Here is a 13,681-nt window from a genome sequence, read left to right as displayed (position 1 = left end):
TTATCATGAGCATTAGCATGTCTATTAACATATTACAGGCGAATAAGAGCATTGCCCCACCACGCTGCTTCAACATGGGTTGGTGGATTTAAACTATTTTATTATTATCGCATTTTTGTGATAAGGATAATAAAAAGGGATAAATTTTTCATATGTAGGTTATACAAATAAAAAAAAGTAAATTTTACAGTGTAGTCCCTGTTGGATATTGGGAATACAAAATTATCATTCACTATTAAATTTTAGTTCAGTTAAATTACACTGGTTTGTTGCTGGTGTTCTAGTAAAAAGTATCTATATCATAGATTCTATAACAATTGTGCCAATTCTATTGAACATATATTATTAATAATAAGGGGATAGGAGTCTAAAGAAGCGCCAAATTGTATGCATTGTGTGAACTTTTCTGTACTTTTATTATTATTATATAATATAGTATATTCATTAAGTCAGTAAATTAATTGAATTGAATCCAATACTAGTTTTGCCCCAAAATACTTCAGTTCTCAGATTTCCGTACAACAATCAATTACATTTTTATTTTTTATAGTCACCATTACAAGTTAGCACTACACTGCAATCTCACTTCATGGTAAATGATGATACAGTCTTAAGATGGTAGTGGGATAGCCTGTTAGGGGTATAGCAGTAAGGTGGTAAGTAAGCCGAAACCTCCCAGACCAGACCAGAAAACATTCTAAAATTGTTAATTTCAAAATTGCCACTACTAGGGATCAAACTGAATACTTCCATTTCTTAGGCCACAGAGCTCACCACTGCGTCAGAGAGGACGTCAAATATCTTATTATTTTGCAGCTGATGGAGTAAATAAAAACACTGGCCATTCAAAAAAGAAAACATTTAACTTCACAATCTTTTATTAGGCACAATAATTAATCTTAGGTTTTAGTTTGTTTTATATGTCTCGAGACAAGGTGTCTTGAGAGAGTAGCTGCATCTAAATATGCACGATTACACATTTTGCATCTATAGAGGCCAAGAGGTTTCTTCTTTTCAATTGTACTTATGATCTGAATTTTTGATGTTTTTGCACTGGATGCTGCATTACCGGCTTTGAAATGTGTTTTGATGTGTTCCCGGCAGTTTGCTAATTTTGTATAAACGATCTGTAAGAGAAATAGTTTTTTTTATAGCGGATTGCGGTTCACGCATGACGCATTAGAAGAAAAGTTCGCTTTTATACAAATGACTAGACACTTACCTAGCTATTATAATAGCTAGGTAAGTGTCTAGTCATTTGTCATTTTACTAGGCACAGACTTAGAAATGTTGTAGAAAATATCTATATTTCTTATATTCATAGGTGTGATGTCGGCGCCTCAATGTCAAGAGAGAGAGAGATATCAATAACTACGCAGCGTTCGCATGCCACATTGACGCGTTGGTTTATAGGTGTTTTTACAGAGTCGAAGTCGATTTTTTTTTGATTTTTTTGATAGATTGTTTCAAACTGTAGATAAAAAAGTGTTCAAAATATCGTCTAATTCATGATGGATGGATAGAAGCAGGCGTTACTAATACCATAATATATTATGAAAATTAAGCTTAATTTGCTATACTCCGCGAACAGCTCCGCGAACAAAATTCCCAAGCTGGAAGACTTGAAGAAATATGTATTGAATCCCTGGTTTTAGTTTTCGATAACATGTTATATGGTCAAAGCGCCTCAGAGCTAAGAGCAATAAAACTTTTAAACAATAGCCTTGTTTTGAAATGTAACACGTTCTTATATTTATAAAAAGGAATTTTAGAAAATAGAAATTAAAAAGAAAGTGTTGTTTGCGAACGTTTAAAACAATTTTTTTTTTACATTTTATGCATAGCCAATTATTTTTTGTATTTATCTCTCTTTCAATACCGACTCAATAAGAAAAACGATAAAATATCTCCATCACCTCTATTCCGTGTTCGGTTAACCGGAAGAAATAAGGTAATAATAATTACAGATGAACTTACGTTACACACATCGCAAGCATATTGTTTACCTCTGCTAGTCTCGATCATTGTATACGCATTCATAGCTTCTAAATGGGTGCATTCATTCTGAAAGTTACAAAATCCTTATGAAGCGAGAAAGGAATATATATATGTATGTATGTATATATATGTACTATGACAATACACACATCGCCATCTGGCACCAAAGTAAGCATAGCTTGTGTTATGGGTACTAAGTAAATAACTGACTGATGAATATTTTTATGAATTATTATATAAATACTTTTAATATACAGATAAACACCAACCCACAAAAACATTCATGTTCATCACACAAACATTGTCCAGTTTTAAGAATCGCCGCGGCTTTGGATTCAGAAAGCAGGGTCGCTGCCCACTGCGCCAATTGGCCGTCCTAATACAAAACTAAGAATGCCTTTATCGCATCGCATGCTTAATAAAGAAAAGCGATTAAAGTTTTGCACTATTTTCTCTAAGACTGATTCATAACTTATGAATACATATATTAAGATATCTTTAACTTTACCTTTTGTGCTAACATCAGATCAAGGTTTGTTGTCCAGTTATAATGAATTGACGCTTGAAAACTTACACTATTAATTGGAGATTAGAAAGGAATTTCATTATCAAGGGGTTCGTAAAATTCTATCATAAATAGTAGAAGTATCTACTTATTACATTTAATAAAAATATTTCCCGCGTAAACTTTTGCCGGTATTCATGGCCGCACTTGTGACGTCATAGGTAAATTAGTCCTTGTTCCATTACTAATTATTATTGCCTTTGGTATTAATAACACAAAACTGAACAACTGATAGTTTAAATCCGATCACAGAATACTGGATATACGCAATTAACAAGTGCAGAGATGAGTACGGCGTTTCGCTTGTCGTGGCGGATACAATTTTATTTATTGAAAACATTTACCAATCGCACTTAAAATATAAATAAAAATTTTATAATACATGAATCGTGTATCATTAAATAAATACATTTTGCGATACTTTGGTATTCTCATCATGCCTATTGTGATTTTAAGGCCCGCACTGGGCTCAGGTGAACAAGAAATAATACCTCTTGATGCCGTTGCAATTCCCCCTCTGTATCAAAAATACCGTCGCACGAGGTACACGCGAAAAGGTCATACTGACTCTCGAAATCTTTGAATAAATGAAGCGGAATATCTGAAACAACACGCCACTTAATGAGATATTCTCGAGGGATCTATCATTTTATTTCATTTAATGATAATTGTAATCTTTATTAACAAATATACACCTAGTTATTAAAATACAAAGAAATAAATTTAAGTGGTAACAAAAACCTTTTTTTTTTTTTTTTAATTTTTTATTCCTCTACAAGTTAGACCTTGACTGCAATCTCACCTGGTGGCTAGTGATGATGCAGTCTAAGATGGTTGCGGGCTAACCTGTTAGGGAGTATGGCATTTGACTGCCATACTCCCTAACAGGTTAGCCCGCAACCATATAGCCAACCCCTAATTTCTACGCGACATCGCACCGTAACACAAAATCGCTTAGCGGCACGTCTTTGTCGGTAGTGTGGTAACTGGGCACGGCCAAAGCCTCCCACCAGACCAGACCAGACCAAATTCAGAAATTATAAATTCCCAAAGGCCCTTGCCGCGTATCGAACCCTTCTACTTAAATTAGCAACGCTCACACGTTGACACACCAGTGACAGCCTAATGGGGCAGGTATCACTTCCCTTTCGGGGGAAGATCGAATCCCGGCACGCACCTCTAACTTTAGTAGCTATGTGCGTTTTTTCAAATTTTAACAAATAAATATCACATGCTTTAACGGTGAATCAAAACATCGCGAGGAAACCTGCAGGCCTGTGAAATGTACAAAGACATTATGGAGATCTCTCAGGCATGTGAGAAGTCCAATCCGCATTTGGCCAGCAATTAAGTCATTGCAAAGCGATTGCTAAGTTACGAAATCTTCTGTCTACTTCTTTCGAATATCGAATTACTGCTGGCAGATAGAGAGAAAACAAAAACACAAGAACTATACAACATTGAATAGTAAAGCTATAAATATGCTTGATATAGCTCTAGAAAAAAATTATTGTGTGTCATTAATTAGCACACACTGTGTAACTTCTGAATTTACAAAGCTTAAAAATTATTTAATATCTTAATGTAAAATGTATTTCATATTATTCAGTTTCCATGATTACTGAAATAGGATACAAAATGTGTAATGTATTCTATCTCATTCTCTCACATACATATGTTTCTTTCCTTATCGCGACGCATTTTCATTTCATCGAGTTAGTAAAACGAAAAACAAAAAAAATTATACAAAGATTGTAACTCACTCCTCTTGTTCAATGTTATTGAAATCCTTATTATACCATCTAATCCTTTAGTTTCGCGAATGTGAATATGCAAGAAATCATATTTGCCACTCTTACTGTACTCCTCAGCGTTCTGTGATTCTGTAAAAATATTGTCAAAATTAAAATGTACTTCTTAAAATAAACTTATTGTATATTTCGGCCAATTTACCCGTAGATCTCATACAAACAAACAAATTACAGATTGTTCGCTAGAGTAAAGGGGTAAATAAGGGGGTTTGACGGCCGATTGGCGCAGTTTGCAGCGACCCTGCTTTCTGAGCCCAAGGCAGTTGGTTTTATTCCCACTACTTTGTGAAAATGTTTGTGTGATGTGCATGAATGTTTTTCTGTGTCTGGGTGTTTATATGTATATTCAAAGTATTTATGTATATTATTCATAAAAATATTCATCAGTTGGCACCCATGACACAAGCTTCGCTTACTTTGGGGCTAGATGGTGATGTGTGTATTGTCGTAGTATATTAATTTATTTATTATTTATAAATTAAATAAAAAAACAAACATATTTGTTTATACATAAAATACTAAAATAACATACCCTAATCTAAAATATCAACGATCAGTCATTTACTTTTTTATATACAATATATAGAATTTAGTACGCCAGTAAATTGTCGGAACTTTAGACCAAAAATTATGGATGTTGTTTTTGCAGTTGACTAACTAGTCCTAACTAGTTACAGTTCTCAGTAAATCTGTTTGCATAAAGTTGACGTAGAGATCTACGCCATGCCATTTAAAAACTCAAGCTCCTACGTAATAATAATTTTGTGGCTTGTGTGCTGACTTGATCACATATTATATGTATATTATAAGTATTTTATGTAAATTCATAAAAATAAAAAAAAAATATTACCTATTCATAAAAATATTCATCAGTCATCTTAGTACCCATAACACAAGCTACGCTTACTTTGGGGCTAGATGGCGATGTGTGTATTGTCGTAGTATATTTATTTATTATTCTATTATGAAAGCCATCTGAGACTCTTGAGGGCATTTGAGCACAAGTAGTAGTAGAATCTTTTTGTGACAGAGCTCGTCTGGGGAAGTACTACTACCATTCTCATTTCTGCCGTGAAGGAGTACTTCTGTGTTCCAATTTGAAGGGCGAGTTAGCCGGTGTAATTACAGGGTCATGAGGCTTAACACTTTTCCTTAGGTTAACTGGCACAGGGTGACAATTTTTAGTTCGTATTCTTTGAATGCACTGCGGAGTGTTACTCTGTTTATAGGCGATGCACGTGACCTTCATACATGCACAAAGGCAATGCATACCCTTACATTTTCATATAACTGGCAACGGAGGACGACTCTGCCATTTTATGCCGTTTTACTTCTTTATGCTTACCATGATCCAAATTCCTGTGCACGCCACTGAGGCGATGGTTTTGAAAAGTAATAAAATAATTGCTCACCGATAGTCGACGCCAATTTCCATAGCATTTCTGGCATGAATTTAAAACGGCAGTTATTCAAGGAGTCTCTCATAGCTCGACCCGTCACCAGCGAGGGATCGCTTTCACTGTACAGCTCACCTGATTCGTGTTCATGTATTATGATCTGAATAACAAATTAAATTATTATACTTATTGCCTCGTCGGTTCAGTGGTTAGCATGCTGAACTACGGATCTCGAGCTTCGGTGTACGAAACCCAGGCCGGTCCCAAAATTGTGAGGTTGAAAATTAATGAAAAGAAAAATAAAAAAGAGAAGGAAGAGATTTAATATACGATTTGGCAGCCTTATCGCTACAAAGCGATCTCTTCCAGTCAACTTAAGGAGTATTAAGAAATAGCTATAGATACAAAGAAATAGGTACCATAAATAGATACACTAAAACATATAAATACACTACCTGAAAAACATAAATAAATGCATGACGACATTTTGTGTATTTTCTTTTAAAGAATTTCAGTACCAGCCAGTGTCAACTCCCTTGGTTCGGAGAACACATTAAGTCGCCCATTTAGCTAGAGTCACGGCTAGACTCTTATAGGGGACCCGTGCCCATCTCACGTCAAACAGCAAGATTGTATAATCAAATATATTGTGATTCCCACAAATAACACTTTATAAAATTAGTAGTTAAATAAGTTATCAACTAACCTCGCAAATAAAAACTCTAAAAAATCTCTACAAAATATATTAAAGTAAATTTGGTGATATATTTTAGTACCATTAAAGAAAGAAGACGCTCAGGAACATCAAAAAGTTAAAGGTGAAAACACACAACCTGATGTAGATCTACCAAATATTCATTATATTAATGAAGATAGGGTAATATATGAGAGAATGAACTAGAAACAGACATGAATTTCACGAACAAAAAACAAGGTAATTAATTGAATCAATCAAGCAATCAATCAGTTTTAATTTTGCTTGAATATGGCACTTGCAACATGTTTACATAGGTGTTAATTATTTTTTATAAGTGTCACATATCCTGCCAAGATTGGCGTGTAATTTTTTTTAAAAATTACTATTTGAAATGTACTTATTTTAAGTATCATAAGTTGTTTCCATAGTTTAATATTGAAATTACAGAAATTAGAAGAGGTAAAACAATTGGTCACCACTAAACACGATACACACCAAGACATGGTGAATTTATCATCAATATAATTTAGGGCAAAATAGAGTAACGTCAAGGTTAACACTGGTAATGGGAGCTTGCGATTGGAGCGAGGTCATCAAACTCGCTTTGAACTCTGCAAATGAATAAGTAAATCCTACCTTAGTAATAATAAGACCTCGCTCCATAAGGGCGGGTCTAAAGGCGGCCACTCGTGACAGTTGAACTACTACAATCTCGGCAGCAGTCACGTCTGTAACCCCACACTCGATTCTGTGCCGAACCGCTTTCAGTATTAGTTTCTCGAATTGGTCATCGTCTAAGCCTGTGAAATCTGTAAATATTATTAAATTCTTTATTGTACACACAAAGACAAAATACAAAAAGAAACACATTAAAAAATTAAATATAATAAAAATTTAGTTCAAAGTAGTGTAAATAATGCATTTTATTAGAGACCCGCCCCGGTTTTGCACGGCTGCAATGTAGATGCTAACGTGGGGCAGTGTGGAATAATAAAACGTCACATATTTTCAAGATCAAAGTAGTGCAACTTCTGTAAGAGAGTATTATCATTCACAATAGACTCCTAATAGATAATGGCTTAATTGTTCACTCGTTCAACATATAAATAATAAAAAAAAATATATACTACTACAATACACATATCGTCGTCTAGCCCCAAAGTAAGCGTACATATACTTTCATACTGACATAGTTTAATAGATACATTGTTACAAACCCAAGGTAATAATAATTGTTTTTTTATCAAGTACAATTTCTATTTAAATTTCCCCTGCAGCACAGGCAAGAGACAAAAATTATATCCCCTGACAAGGAACATAATTAGCATGTTTACCTGCTATTATTGTTGCTTATTATTGCACATATATTATTTGGATATTATTTCCACTTGTGCGCCAATGCTCTGAGAGTTGATAAAGCTGTTGAACATAAATTTTTATCCTTTTCCCGGGGATATAATTGTCTCCTGCCCATGCTAGCAGTGCTGGACCTATTCTAGAACCTCCCATGTCTTGGGGGTCATCCAAGGGGTTATTATTGATCCGATGGGAATAACAGGTTATTTAAAACTTGTTGCTTCAATGACTAACCTGATTGTACATAGCTGGGTCCCGGGTCTTTTATATTCATTCCTAGTTTTTTCACCGGACGCTCAGTCTTCACTACTCTTGCTACTAACTTCTTACCATTAAATTTACCTAGCACTATCTCTGGTGGGACATCTGTAATATAAAAAAATTAAAGGAATTATTTATTAATAAGCACCAATATATAGGCAGTACTGAAAGCTCTAGAAAAATACATAACCTTACCCAAAATCTTACTAGACTGCCAGTTGCCACAATGCCTTACAAATCCTAACAAAACCAAACAGAGTAACCCTGAGATAAATAATAAATATACTACGACAATTCACACATCACCATCTAGCCCTTTAGATGACTGATGAATATTTTTATGAATAATATATATAAATACTTATAATATACATATAAACACCCAGCCATTTTAAAACGATATACGACGAAGTCATAACGAAAACATGGGAAATAAATAATTTTAATTTTATCTTTCGCCTTATTCTACGTTTGTAGAAAACGCAACTAACAATAGAAAATAGGTATTGTTTGAATTATTTACAGTCAACTGTCAAACCTTTTTAAGAAAAACTAAAATGTTGACTATAGCTAACTTCATGGTGTCGGTTTTTAGTGACGGTGTGCGCGCACGCATCGAAAAAATTTACTCTCACTATTTTTCCCTAACGCGCCAAAATAAGTATAACGTCAAAAAAATATTTCTTAATTTTGTGAAACGAAATAATATTTAAAAATAATTACGTTTCGGTAATATACCAGCACAAGGGATATATTTAATACCGTATACGCTGTCTTATATTTGTTTTTATTATTTTTCGCTACTTTTGTAGTGTATATAAAGCGCTTATATAAAAACTTGCGATTGTTTCAAACGTAAACACGTTTTCGTGAAACTAGAAATACCAAAAAAAAAGAAATAAATAAATGCGTTGGAAGGATTATTCCTTTAAACTTACCTTTGAAGGAAAATTTGCTTTTTATTCTTATGGTGTCATTTTGTTTCTTTACAAACGAATCTTTCACGGAGCTCAACTTAATGTAATCATGCTCAGCCTCGATTGGTGTCACATCTGGTTCCTCTATTGTTTCTTCAAAAATAGCCTTTAATGAACCTTAAATTTGACATTCCTATGTAAATACGTAAGGTGGTTTAAATTGATCACCAGGATTATGATTACTTTGATTGAAGGTAAATGAAGAAGGAAGATAAACATAAAAAAAAAATAGTAAGCTTCTTCATCATCATAACAAGTCATTACCAGCCCACTATAGGGCTAGGAACTCCTCCCACAATGACAAGAGGTTAAGCCCTCAAGTTATCTATTTGCAACATTTTTTTGTTACCCTGTCCTGTAGATTATGAATGAAATGAATTGTAAAGTTTGTCCAGGAAAAACTTCTGTGTTAACCTTAAGAATTAGCCTGTTGTAGGTGGAGCCCTCTTTAACCTACCGTATCTATGGCCTTCTCTTCCATCTCTTTATAAGTCCAAACCCCAACCTTTCCTTTATATGTACCATTCGTTTTATATGTTCCACATCATCCTGTCTCTGTCATTAAGGAAGGATTTACTCATCTATTTTCCGACCAAAGAAAGTTCCAATGAACTTGCTCCAAACGCAAGCTGACAGTTCCAGTGTCAACCTTGACGTAACTCTATTTATTCCTGAATTATATTAAATTCATCATGTCTTGGTGTGTACCATGGGAAGTGGTGACCTATTATTTTCCCTCTTCTAATTTCTATAGTTTCAATATTAAACTATGGAAAAAATTTATGATACTTAAGTAAGTAATTATCAATTAATTACCTTGTTTGTTGTTCGTGAAATTAATGTCTGTTTCTGGTTCATTCTCTTCCTCATTTCCGTCATCTTCAATAATATAATGAATATTTGGTAGATCCATTACATCAGGTTGTGTGTTTTCAACTTTTATTGTTTTATGTTCCTGAGCGACTGTTTCTTTAATGGTACTAAAATATATCACAAAATTACTTAAATATTCTTTGTAGAAGGAATATTTTCGAGTATTTATTTGCTAGTTCATTTGATAACTTAAATTAACTAAAAATTTTATAAATTGTTATTTGAAGGAATCGCAATATAATTGATTAAACAACCTTGCTGCTTGAAAGATAATGTTTGTCAATTGGTCATATAGAAAAAAAAACATTCGACATAGACAGCAGACAGAACAGCGCAGTTGTAACAGCGCAGTTTGGATTTTAAATGTTCTGTTGTATTTCATTTTGTCTACAAACATTAGTTAATGGAAATAAACAATAACTATTTTTTTTATAAATTCAACACTACTTCAAAGTTACATTGTTCACTTGATGACAACCTGTCGGGAACTATACTTTAATGTTAAGAAAATTAACATATTTTTTAATATGTTGCATTTGAATAGAATAAATAAAATACAATAAATGCAAATGAACAATTCATAATTAAGCCCATAAAAGTGCTTAATAGGATTGAAAAATAAATACTATCAGAATAGCAAAAGCAATAAGTTACCTTGATACTTCATTGGGAAATTCCTCCTGAAGTTCTGTTTTCAGTTTTAGAATCAACTCTAAAATAAAAATTTAGAAAGATTTCATATTAACAAAAATACAATTAAGTTCATTTAATATTATTAATACATACTCTCATCTGCTGTGATATCATGTAGTCCAGAGGAATCTAACAGAAATGTATTATCACTACTCTCCAACAATATCCATCCTTTTTGTTCCAGTAATTGATATTGCTCATCATTTAGAGTTATCTGTGAATATAGTTGTAACTGTTATATGTGAAATTACTTTATTTTATTTTCGAGAATACATGTCTATAATATTATGTGTAGTAAAACACATGTTTAAATTTAATCCACCACTACCTGTTGCCTACATTCTTCATCTGTATTTATTATGTTTTTTACACACCCTGTGGGAACCATTTGTTTTCCTGGGATAAAAAGTAGCCTATGTTACTTTCTATCCTTTCAACTAACTCCATGCTAAAAATCAATTTGATTGTTTGTTAAGGACAAACAATCAAACAAAAAAAACTTAGACTTTTATAATATCTATAATAATTTCAGGCATGAAGGACTGGTAAATGGAATTTTAAATTAACAACTCCTTGAAATGAACATTTGCAACATGGTACATACCTCAGTACAATCACCAGAATTTTTATCCTCAACGTTCTCAACATCTGCATCATCAGTAATAGTTTCCTCGCTTTCAGTTATTTCCTTGTATTGTACATCTTCATCTTGTTCCATCTAAAAAAAATTGTATCAGTATCATCTGTGATGAAACAAACTGTTTTGAATATTTTGGCCAGTATTTTAATTATTTGCCAAAATAGCCATACTTACAAAAAACCTATTTAATAAATACCTGACAGGAATAAAATAATAATAAAATAGTACCTACAGTAACACTGTAGACAGGTTCCGTACTAAAATATTCAAACCCCTTTTGTTATTTAAGTATGACTTAGTTAGAGATTCTATTGACCCAAATAACCACTATGTAGATGCTGTTTTAATTTACTGCTTCCATATTTAAATCATTACTGCTACAGGTTATTGGTGGTTTATACTCTTTGCTCAGAATGAGATTGTATGAACATGCTAGCCAAGTGTGCATTGGTAGACTTCACACACCTCTTAGAAATCTATGGAATTTTATGGCATGCAGGCTATCACTGCTTTTACAGTTTTTTTTTTTATAACAATAATAATAAAAACTATTTACCGGTTCTTCTTGAGCGTTATTGTCATCTTGTAATAAATAATTGTTTGCATATGCATTGTCATGTCCTTCTGGTGACATAAATTGATCTAAAACAAATAACAATAATAAAAATTCTAAGATAAAAAAAAAAATTCAGGCAAGTCATTGCATTCAGTGAGAATGGTATTTTATTATATTTAATGTATAATATTCAGCTACATACAAAAGTAAACTAAATTGACATGCTTGAAAAAAGTGCTCTCCTTTCCAGAAGGAAACAAGAGCATTTTTTTTAGAGACAGTGTATTGCATGATAACTTCTTTACCAAATTCTTCAGTATAGGCATCTTGAACATAGTAAAGAAGAATATAAAGCCAGCACATAGTTGCTATGCATGTTGGTGGACTAGTAAAAGTGATATGAAGGACTAGTAATGATTCTAAAAAATTTATATAAAATTTTATACATACCAGATACAGATATCAGTTCAGCTGAGTTTTCTCCATCTATGTAAAGCTGCTCTGGGGCAACGTCGTATACATCACATCCTTGGACTCCCTCTAGCACATCCTTTGCATCATCAACTTGAGTTACATATTGGATTGGTCTGTCAACTAATGAAAGAATGTTGGTCTAAATATGGCAGGAAATAGCAAGTATATTCAATGTCCAAATTGCATTGCAGTACAATATGGTCAGCAGCACTATGTGAGATACCTTAGGAATATGAACCTCAATAACTTTGTCCGATACTTAGAAGTCAGTAGGAGATTATTGGTAAGACAGGGATGTTCAACTCTTTTACATAAAATAATAGTGCCATACCAGAGAAGAATAGCGAATGGGCAATCTTTCCCTGCCACCACCAGATTCAACCGCACATAAGATTGTGACATGAGAACAACTATCTATGTCCTCTATGAAAACCCATTGCTTCTCTTCCCCTGTCAGTCCACTCTAAACATTGACTATCCAGTATTAGTGGCAGGCAATGGGAAACCATATTCTGCAGAGGATAAAGGACTGAAAGATCTCTCACCCATAGGATGTGAGTGCAATTCTGGAGAAAGCAACAGGGTCCATTGTGAATTTGTAACCGAACAGTGGCGCATTGAGCAAATATTAATAATAATTGTTATTGAATACTTACAGCAAAGAAATGTACCGTCTTCTTGAACGACCAACAGCTGACTCGAGTCCATCTCATTATTGGAAGGCAAGTATTCGAATTGTTCGAACTCAGTCTTATCCATCCTTTTCGTTAATTTTATTCAAAGCTAAATATACCAAGCATTATAATACTACGAAATTTACTTCAAAGGCTGACCGGTAATTTAACAACTAAAAATTCTGTTGCAGTTTAACTAATTAACTTAACTGAATTCAACAGCAATCTTACAAATAATAATTACACTGGTCTGTGATAATTGCAATTTACAATTTACATCACAGAACAATATTACTCCATGATCTATATTTCCTCAGAAATACATAGTTACAGATTATAATTAAATAATATGATACGCATCGTTTTTAATCTGTGATGATACCACAGACCCTTACAACATAGTGGTGAGTGGATACTTCGCTTATTATTAAACACAGATTAATAATTACTATTACACAGATTCAAGGGTAAGTATCACTATAGTCGTAAAAATGTAATAGGCCCGTTTTGACATTTGTGCAAGACCATAAAATGTAACTTGGAACGAAACTGAAAGAAACAAAAAAATAAAAATCAATTACATACAGTGTTTTAAAAAATACGTAAATTTTTTTGGGACGTTAAATAATACGAAAGAATATATCGCGAGTATTCTTTTTGCGCTTACTTCATAGTAGCATGCAATTTATAATTGTTGCGAAACGTTCCG

General features: G+C 33.2%; 1 protein-coding gene across 1 annotated transcript; it reads right to left on the bottom strand.

Moving 5' to 3' along the window:
* Nucleotides 1-844: 844 nt before the first annotated feature.
* Nucleotides 845-13,264, bottom strand: LOC120630924. The gene is made up of 15 exons (XM_039900267.1): nt 12,955-13,264; nt 12,275-12,418; nt 11,825-11,910; nt 11,233-11,346; nt 10,722-10,842; nt 10,590-10,647; nt 9,879-10,042; nt 9,024-9,179; nt 8,059-8,190; nt 7,105-7,277; nt 5,787-5,931; nt 4,327-4,446; nt 3,055-3,164; nt 1,978-2,064; nt 845-1,127 (listed from the first exon to the last, which is right to left on the bottom strand). The coding sequence occupies exons 1-15, from the start codon at nt 13,055-13,057 to the stop codon at nt 900-902; spliced, it is 1,941 nt and encodes a 646-aa protein (XP_039756201.1). The 5' UTR covers nt 13,058-13,264; the 3' UTR covers nt 845-899.
* Between the last annotated feature and the right edge of the window lie 417 nt (nt 13,265-13,681).

Source organism: Pararge aegeria, chromosome 17, assembly GCF_905163445.1.
Source record: "Pararge aegeria chromosome 17, ilParAegt1.1, whole genome shotgun sequence".
In the NCBI taxonomy this organism is placed as follows: Eukaryota; Metazoa; Arthropoda; class Insecta; order Lepidoptera; family Nymphalidae; genus Pararge; species Pararge aegeria.
This window is presented reverse-complemented; position numbering and strand designations above follow the sequence as displayed.